The sequence below is a fragment of the Phocoena phocoena genome, chromosome 8 (assembly GCF_963924675.1).
Source record: "Phocoena phocoena chromosome 8, mPhoPho1.1, whole genome shotgun sequence".
NCBI classification, from domain to species: domain Eukaryota; kingdom Metazoa; phylum Chordata; class Mammalia; order Artiodactyla; family Phocoenidae; genus Phocoena; species Phocoena phocoena.
In genome coordinates, this window is record NC_089226.1 from 62,078,847 (window position 1) to 62,089,070 (window position 10,224).

The 10,224-nt window shown below is 37.0% G+C and overlaps 1 protein-coding gene across 1 annotated transcript; it reads right to left on the reverse strand.

The window, feature by feature from the left end:
• ZNF214 (zinc finger protein 214) lies at positions 1-5,691 on the reverse strand. The gene is made up of 2 exons (XM_065881895.1): positions 5,553-5,691; positions 1-1,691 (listed from the first exon to the last, which is right to left on the reverse strand). Exons 1-2 carry the CDS (start codon positions 5,677-5,679, stop codon positions 1-3), a joined length of 1,818 nt encoding a protein of 605 aa, XP_065737967.1. The 5' UTR covers positions 5,680-5,691.
• Between the last annotated feature and the right edge of the window lie 4,533 nt (positions 5,692-10,224).

A 10,224-nucleotide genomic window follows, 5' to 3' on the forward strand; every position in this document is an offset into this window, starting at 1 on the left:
TTATAAGGTTTTTCTTCTGCGATTACTGTGAAGACGTGAATTCTGATCGAACCCCTTATAATACTCATGGCATTTATGAATCTTTTCTCCCATGTGGACTCTTTGATGAATTCGAAGAGCTGAGCTATGGCTGAAACCCTTACCACACTTAGCACATTGATAAGGCTTCTCTCCTGTGTGGACCCTCTGATGAATGTGAAGATTTGAGCTGTGACTAAAGCCCTTTCCACAATCATCACATTTATAGGGTTTTTCTCCCGTATGGACTCTCTGATGAATGAGAAGATGAGAACGCTGACTGAAGCCCTTCCCACACTGTTCACATTTATAGGGTTTCTCTCCAGTATGTACTCTTTGGTGAGTGTGAAGTTTGGAACTCTTGCTGAAGCCCTTCCCACATTCATGACAAGTATAGGGCTTCTCCCCTGTGTGGACCCTCTGATGAATGCGAAGATCTGAGCTGTGACTGAAGTCCTTCCCACAGTCGTCACATTTGTAAGGCTTCTCTCCTGTATGCACCCTCTGATGGATTTGAAGATTTGAGCGCTGGGTAAAGCCCTTACCACAGTCATCACATTTATAGGACTTTTCTCCTGTGTGGACTAACTGATGAATTCGAAGATTTGAACTCTGACTGAAGCCCTTACCACACTCATCACACTTATACGGTTTTTCTCCTGTGTGGACTCTCTGATGAACATGAAGTACTGAACTCCGACTAAAACTCTTACCACACTGATCACACTTAAACGGCTTCTCTCCTATGTGAAGTCTCTGGTGAATGTGAAGTAATGAATTTCTACCGAGGTCCTTATCACACTGCAGTCTACAGAGTTTCTCTTCTGTGTGGACTCTCTGATGACAGTGAAGACTGGAGATCTGACTGAAGCTCTTACTACACACATTACATATATAAGGTACCTCCCCTGGGTGGACTCTCTGATGAAAGTGAACACCGAAGCTCTGACTAAAATTACTGGCACCTTCATTACATCTGTACAGCTTCTTACCTATGTGGATTCTTGGATGTCTGTATAGGTCTGATCTCTGAGGGAAGCATGCTGTGCTGATGGAGCATGGACACAACTTTTCTCCAAGTTGATTTCTCTTGTGAACACACTGTGAGTTCCAATAATAACTTTCTTTACATTTATTATATCCACAGTATTTCTCTTCCACAGAGCCTTTCAGCAGGTCATTTTGGCATATCTCCCCAATGTACTCTGGAAGGGCTTCCTCTCCTGGGATATAAGAATACGGACCTATGAGCTTCTGTTCTCTTTCCACAGAGAGATTTTTCCTGGATATGACAACATGGTATCTGCGTCCTTGAAAACCACGTGAATCACTCACATAGATTTCTCTACCATTGTCTTCAGTGTGTTTTGTTTCTAAGGACTGACAAGGTATAAACTTCGTATATTTTAAGTTCCTGGGAATTTTACCTTCAAAAGTCAGTTCATAGTTCCCAAACCCTGGTACTTGTGTGAAGAGTATTAACCATTCTTGAGAGTGAGAAAGGTGTTGCTGCTTTAGGTCTTTGGAATCTATACCTTGAACCATTTCCACATAGTTCTGATTATCATATATCTGAGTGCTGGCATTCCTCCAGCCTTGCCAGCAGGAAAGATGTTCATGTTCAAAACATCTGAATCTTTCTTCTTGGAGTCTGTAGCTCTCTTTCCAGTCTCCTAGAAAAATAAGCAGATAACCCAGTGGTAAGACGAAAGCTGTGCTTAAAAATTTCCAAGTATCTCAATCAACAAGCTCCAGAATTACAGGAATATATGTGTGGGTGCAAGTGGGAAAGAAGTGTTATGACTTAGGCTGCTCCATATTTGGGTGTGGAATTCATTTGTTTTTTCATTCATAGATGTATTCGTTCATTCAACAAACATATCTTGAGCATCTACTACATACCAGGTACTGTTAGAAATAAAAGAGAAAGGCTGACTGGTTTAATGGAAATAGTCTTAAAGACTGAGATTTAATTAGCTTACTCTATTTGGGACATTATTATAAGAAATAAAATATTGTTTCTGTTTTTCTGTTCTAAAATAGTATAGTAGATTGTGGGGAAAAAATCTCTACTTTATCTACATCTTTGGGTGTTCCCCTTACACAGTGACTCTAGGCTTGGCTATATAATTTGCTTTGGCCACTGGGACAAAAGTGAGACAAGCAGAGATTCGCAAAGTGCTTGTGCATTGGGGCTTGGCCTCTCTTGCTGGTTTTGAAAGTCCTGTGATCACCACCATGTAAATGAGCCTGGGCTGGCCTCCTTGAAGAGAGACATGTGGTCAATATATGCCTGTTATAACACTGATACTGACCAACTGCCATTCAGGCTGTCCAGCTTCATCTTAGACCATCCAGCCCCAATCAAGTCACTCAATGATAGAAGATCCATCTAACCAACTAGAATCATGAAAAATAACACAGTTTGTTTTAAGTCACTAAGTTTGGGGTAGTTTGTTATACAGCAAAAGCTAACTTACAAATAGAACATGAAGAGAGAACAAATTGAGGACTGCACAAAATTATGGGCAGAAATCTGTGCTTTAAGTGTAATCCAGAAAATAAATAAGAATCACAAATACCTATTAATTACATAGCCAAAATGTTTTGGAAGATATCTTGCTTTCTTTACCTTCTATTTCTCATGTGATTTAAGAACCATTTTTGAGAATGGTTCTTCTACCTCAATATAGCACCCTAATAACCAAAATACTCAACAAAACTGGTCCCAGCCAGATGGCTTCACAGGTGAATTCTATCATTTAGAGAAGAGCTAACACCTATCCTTCTCAAACTCTTCCAAAATATAGCAGAGGGAGGAACACTCCCAAATTCATTCTACAAGGCCACCATCACCTTGATACCAAAACCAGACAAGGATGTCACAAAGAAAGAAAACTATAGGCCAATATCACTGATGAACATAGATGCAAAAGTCCTCAACAAAATACTAGCAAACAGAATCCAACAGCACATTAAAAGGACCATACACCATGATCAAGTGGGGTTTATTCCAGGAATGCAAGGATTCTTCAATATACGCAAATCAATCAATGTGATACATCATATTAACAAACTGAAGGAGAAAAACCATATGATCATCTCAATAGATGCAGAGAAAGCTTTTGACAAAAGCTTTATGATAAAAACCCTGCAGAAAGTAGGCATAGAGGGAACTTTCCTCAACATAATAAAGGCCATATATGACAAGCCCACAGCCAACATCGTCCTCAATGGTGAAAAACTGAAAGCATTTCCACTAAGATCAGGAACAAGACAAGGTTGCCCACTCTCACCACTATTATTCAATATAGTTTTGGAAGTTTTAGCCACAGCAATCAGAGAAGAAAAGGAAATAAAAGGAATCCAAATCACAAAAGAAGAAGTAAAGCTGTCACTGTTTGCAGATGACATGATACTATACATAGAGAATCCTAAAAATGCTACCAGAAAACTACTAGAGCTAATCAATGAATTTGGTAAAGTTGCAGGATACAAAATTAATGCACAGAAATCTCTTGCATTCCTATACACTAATGATGAAAAATCTGAAAGTGAAATCAAGAAAACACTCCCATCTACCACTGCAACAAAAATAATAAAATATCTAGGAATAAACCTACCTAAGAAGACAAAAGACCTGTATGCAGAAAATCATAAGACACTGATGAAAGAAATTAAAGATGATACAAATAGATGGAGAGATATACCATGTTCTTGGATTGGACGAGTCAACATTGTGAAAATGAATCTACTACCCAAAGCAATCTACAGATTCAATGCAATCCCTATCAAACTACCAATGGCATTTTTCACAGAACTAGAACAAAAAGTTTCACAATTTGTATGGAAACACAAAAGACCCTGAATAGCCAAAGCAATCTTGAGAATGAAAAATGGAGCTGGAGGAATCAGGCTTCCTGACTTCAGACTATACTACAAAGCTACAGTAATCAAGACAGTATGGTACTGGCACAAAAACAGAAAGATAGATCAATGGAACAGGATAGAAAGCCCAGAGATAAACCCACGCACATATGGTCACCTTATCTTTGATAAAGGAGGCAGGAATGTACAGTGGAGAAAGGACAGCCTCTTCAATAAGTGGTGCTGGGAAAACTGGACAGCTACATGTAAAAGTATGAGATTAGATCACTCCCTAACACCATACACAAAAATAAGCTCAAAATGGATTAAAGACCTAAATGTAAGGCCAGAAACTATCAAACTCTTAGAGGAAAACATAGGCAGAACACTCCATGACACAAATCACAGCAAGATCCTTTTTGACCCACCTCTTAGAGAAATGGAAATAAAAACAAAAATAAACAAATGGAACCTAATGAAACTTCAAAGCTTTTGCACAGCAAAGGAAACCATAAGACAAAAAGACAACCCTCAGAATGGGAGAAAATATTTGCAAATGAAGCAACTGACAAAGGATTAATCTGTAAAATTTACAAGCAGCTCATGCAGCTCAATAACAAAAAAACAAACAACCTAATCCAAAAATGGGCAGAAGACCTAAACAGACATTTCTCCAAAGAAGATATACAGACTGCCAACAAACACATGAAAGAATGCTCAACATCATTAATCATTCGAGAAATGCAAACCAAAACTACAATGAGATATCATCTCACACCAGTCAGAATGGCCATCATCAAAAAATCTAGAAACAATAAATGCTGGAGAGGGTGTGGAGAAAAGGGAACACTCCTGCACTGCTGGTGAGAATGTGAATTGGTACAGCCACTATGGAGAACAGTATGGAGGTTCCTTAAAAAACTACAGAGAACTACCATATGACCCAGGAATCCCACTACTGGGCATATACCCTGAGAAAACCATAATTCAAAATGTTCCAATACCAAAATGTTCATTGCAGCTCTATTTACAATAGCCCGGAGATGGAGACAACCTAAGTGTCCATCATCGAATGAATGGATAAAGAAGATGTGGCACATATATACAATGGAATATTACTCAGCCATAAAAAGAAACAAAATTGAGCTATTTATAAGGAGGTGGATAGACCTAGAGTCTGTCATACAGAGTGAAGTAAGTCAGAAAGAGAAAGACAAATACCGTATGCTAACACATATATATGGAATTTAAGAAAAAAAAAATGTCATGAAGAACCTATGGGTAAGACGGGAATAAAGACACAGACCTACTGGAAAATGGACTTGAGGATATGGGGAGGGGGAAGGGTAAGCTGTGACAAAGCGAGAGAGAGGCATGGACATATATACACTACCAAACGTAAGGTAGATAGCTAGTGGGAAGCAGCCACATAGCACAGGGATATCAGCTTGGTGCTTTGTGACCACCTGGAGGGGTGGGATAGGGAGGGAGATGCAAGAGGGAAGAGATATGGGAACATATGTATATGTATAACTGATTCACTTTGCTATAAAGCAGGAACTAACACACCGTTGTAAAGCAATTATACCCCAATAAAGATGTTGAAAAAAAAAAAAACTGGTCCCAGAATAAACTAACCTTATTCCCTAAGAGTTGGGATAATTTACCTACTGACATGACATTTGTGTAGTTCTCCCACATGACCTCTCTGTAGAGCTTTTTTTGAGAAGAATCCAAGAATTTCCACTCCTCCCAAGTAAAATTAACAGTCACATCTTCAAATGTTATGGCCATCTGGTCGAAGATCAGGCTTTCCAGGAAGAAGAAATCTAAGTGAGAAGATGGACAAAGAAAAAGACATTCAGCAGGTAACATAAGTGGTAAACCAAAAAGAAATAACTCCAATAATGAAGAAAAACAAGAAAGGTAAGAGGAGACATAATAAGAGGTCAAGTACTTAAATAATGTATCCAATCACTGAACACCATCACCATCATAAGAAACATTTATATAGCATTTGTCTGCTAACCACTGAGCCAAGTAAGTACTCTTCACGTATATTTCAAGAAATCCTCACAGCAATCCTATGTTGTAGATACTATTATTATCCTCATTTTACACATTAGTAATAATGGTTGAAAAAGATTAATTCCCAAGATCATGGACCTGGAGGTACTGCAGCTAGGACCCAGGTCTACATACTCTGGACCAGAACTATTTGCCAACTGTAACAATATTGCTTCATGTTGCTTGTATTATTGCTTCACGGCTGATCACTTTAGACTGTTTACTTCCCACTGTGAGATGAGGAATTAGATTACCACCCGCAGCGTTAGCACTAATTTTCTGGTTAAATCAATAAGCAGTACTTATATAATTCTGAATATGATTATATACCATTTTTTGTGGGGGGGAATTACCTGTTTAATTTTTATTTAATAAATTTACTGTCCTCAATTTTTTGATTTTTCAAAAGGCTTTATATAATCTATTTTATCAAGTGTCTCATCCCCTCACCCACCCCTTTTATTTTGGAAAAGTCCATCATCCTGCTCCAGTCAGGGCCGGCTAATCGTTAGTGCTCCATTTCAAGATCATATGACTCTTCTTCTTTTGTGATTTACACCATTAATTGGGAGGCACATATCAACATGAGTTCAATCAAGCCTGTGAATGTTAAGCCTATGGCCATCGAAGAAAGCAAAGGTGAGAAACAGGCGAGGTTTTCTTCAAAGGAGAATGTCCAAAAACGGTTACTAGGAAAGATTCCCAAGAATCATTTGAATCACTGTATACCTTAAGTCTTTATTACTATCCCTCATAAGTGGCTGGGTGGAGAATTCGAGAGTGAAAAGAATTTTTCTCGGAACTGCTTCACTGTTTATAAGCTTTTAGCGTTGCTAAGACTGATTTAAAGAACAAACAAACTGTAACTCCTTTGTGGGCAACTTTTTCTTTCCTCTCTGGAAATATTTTAGGGTCTTCTTTTGTGGCTGGCCCTCTGCCCCAAATGGTGTATGGATTTGAGCCTCTCCAAAGTTCACAGGGCTCATCAGTTCCTTTCTTGTCTGTATTACCCTGCTGAGTATTCTAGGATGTAACACCTTCAGCCCTATGTGGCTCTTACCACTATTCCTACTGTTGCCATCCAGGATTTTGTTGAAATTTCTCATTTGCTGATGGCTCTTCGGCTTCATCATTTTAAGTTCATAAATTTCTTGGTTTTTTACGATATCTATGTAGTTTTAGAAAGTAGAAGAGATAAATGCATGTATTCTAACTGTCTAAAAATATTTTAGTAGAAAGAATAAATCAAGTTGGTTATGTGACAAATTCATTTTTCTTTGATGACACATTCTCAATTGTAAAGTTCAATTTAAAATGTTCAGTAAATGTTAAGATTTAGGAATTTATTTTAAAAAATATACTAGAGATTAAGAGCCTCATTTTTTTTTTTTACTGAAAGTTCATAAAAATTATAACAATGCTGAAGTAATATAAGTAAAAATTAAGTCTACCCTCCCCAAATAATTTAAGAAATAACCACTATAGTTTTCACTGTGTCCTTATGGACCTTTTTTCATACATACATACCCCACTAATGTTTTTTTCATAACACAGACATGATAATTCTGCAGTCTGCTTTTTTTTACATAATATGTAGTATACAACTTCCCGTTTCAGTACATATAGGCCTGTGTTATTCGTGGTGATTTTAAAATATGTCCAGAAATTATTTGATACCTTTCCCTTCAAAAGGTGGAGCCTAATTCCCCACCTCTTGAATGTGGCCTGGGTTAGGGACTTACTTGTGATGAACAGGAAAAAAAAGAAGGGGAAGCAATGGTGTGCAGCTTTCAAGACTAGCTCATAAAAGGCACTGCAGCTTCCTCCATGCTTTTTTTCTTGGATCAGTCACTCTAGGAGAAGCTACCTAACACACTGTATGAATAGTTAGGCAGCCCTGTAGAGAGGCCCATGTGGTGAGGAACTGAGGCCTTCTGTCCTCAGTAAGAAATGAGGCATCTGCCAACAGCCATGTGAGTGAACCATCAAGAAGTGGATCCTCCAGCCCCAGTGAAGGCTTCCAATGAACTGTAGTCCTGCTGACAGCTTGACTGCAACCTCGTGTGAAACCCTGAGCCAGAACCACACTGCTATACTGTTCCCAGATTCCTGACCCTTAGAAACTGAGGTAATAAATGTTTGTTGTTTTAAGCTGCTACATATAATTTATTATGCAGAAATAGATGGTTGATGTATTGTTGTAAAAGTTGCATAGCATTTCATGTTATGATGTTCCAAAATTTAACTGTTCCCATACTGATGAAGATTATTTCCAGTTTTCTGGCTATCATAATACAGCAGTGAACAACTCTCTTAAATACATCATTGAACACTCGTAGTATTTCTAGAAGATACATTTCCAGAATTAGAACCACCAGGCATGTTCGTTTCAGTTTACTAAAAAACACTGTAAAACTTTGAAAATATTTATTTTTTTAAATTTGTTTAAAATATTCTCCCCCACTAGAAAGTTAAAAGCGGAATACCTACATTCAAAATTAGTAAGTACAAGTCTATAGAGGAAAAAAATTATAGAAAGCATAAATTAAGATGGCAAGTAAAATTAGTAATAGACAAAAGGATACTAAAACAGTTTTAAAATATAGAGGCATATTGCTTAGAAGACACTCCAAACTACTGAATTCTAGAAGATTAAAAATGAAAAGACAGGCTAATCTATAACAGAAAAATATAGACAAAAATAAAGTAGGGGCTTCCCTAGTGGCGCAGTGGTTGGGAGTCCGCCTGCCAATTCAGGGTACGCGGGTTCGTTCCCCAGTCCAGGAAGATCCCACATGCCGCGGAGCGGCTGGGCCCGTGGGCCATGGCCGCTGAGCCTGCGCGTCCGGAGCCTGTTGCTCCGCAACGGGAGAGGCCGCAGCAGTGAGAGGCCCGCGTACCGGAAAATAAATAAATAAATAAATAAATAAATAAAGTAGGTTTTGCAATATTAATATTACATAAGGTAAAATCAAAGGAAAAAGTATTACCCGAGATTAACAGAGTAATTTTATGAGAAATGAAATTATTGCTCTTGGTGTACCACCCACCAGAATTAAGATTTTGTCAGAATTGCTCCGAGACTGTATATCAGAGGGTGGGGGGGGGGGTGAGAGAAGATGGGGACCATATGATAGCAAAAATAACAGTAATTATAGTAAATGTGAATAGCTTAATCTCACAGATTAAAAGACACAGATTTGTAGGTTAAAAAAATGAGATTCAACATGTGGTTTAGAAGAGACACTAAAAAGAAAAAAAACATGGGAATAAAAGGATGGAACAACATATTCCACACAAATATGAACCAAAAGAAAGCTGTAATAACAAACTTAACTTCAGCTGAGATAAAATTTATGGCAAAAAGTTTGTAACTATGTGTGGTGATGGATGTTAACTAGACATATTGTGGTGATCATTTTACAATATATACAAATATAGAATCACGTTGTATACCTGAAACTAATATGCCAGTTATATCCCAATAAAAAATTTATGGCAAAAATATAAGGGACAAAAAACACAGTTTTTTTTCTGTATTAATAAATAGTAAGACCAAAAAATATCCATTATAATTAAACTACACCCATAAATAGAATTTCAAAATGTATTAAGTAACAACTATCGTAAGTTCAAGGAGATATAATATATATACCATTGATTGTAATTATAGATATTAATACACTCCTCTCAGAAAATGATAGATCAAGCAAAACCAAAGAACTCAACAATATAAAGACTAAACAGTACAATTAATACTCGAGTTATTTTTTCTGTGTTGAATTCTATACTCCCAAAACACTAAATACACATTATTTTCATGAACCCACAATACTGTTACAAGACTGACCATGTATTGGTCTATAAAAGAAATCTCAATAAATTCTAAATTATCAACATAATGCAGAATACATTCTCTAGATACAAGGTAATAAAATTAGGAACTATTAACAATGGAATTTAAAAATCCACACTTCTGGAACCCAAGTAACATATTAAATAGCCCTTAAATTTTAAAGGAAAATATAATGATAATTAAGAAAATTTGAATTGAATAATAATAATTACACATCAAAAATTTCAAGACCCAGATAAATAAATACTAAAAGGAAATAAGAATGGCTACATATAATCAACCTAAGCATTCAACTCAGAAACTCAGAAAATAAAAACCCTCCCCCTCTAAAAAAAAAAGAGCAAACTTCAAAAAAGAAGGATAAAGCTGAAAGTCAAAGGGGCAATAAACAAATAGATGATGTGGAAATGCATAAG

Bases quoted from the DNA above. Each gene is read 5' to 3' on its own strand.
- ZNF214 (XM_065881895.1), bottom strand. From the start codon at position 5,679: ATGGCCATAACATTTGAAGATGTGACTGTTAATTTTACTTGGGAGGAG. The intron at 1,692-5,552 runs GTAAATTATCCC...TTATTTTTCTAG, and splicing joins CACAAATGTCATGTCAGTAG to GAGACTGGAAAGAGAGCTAC.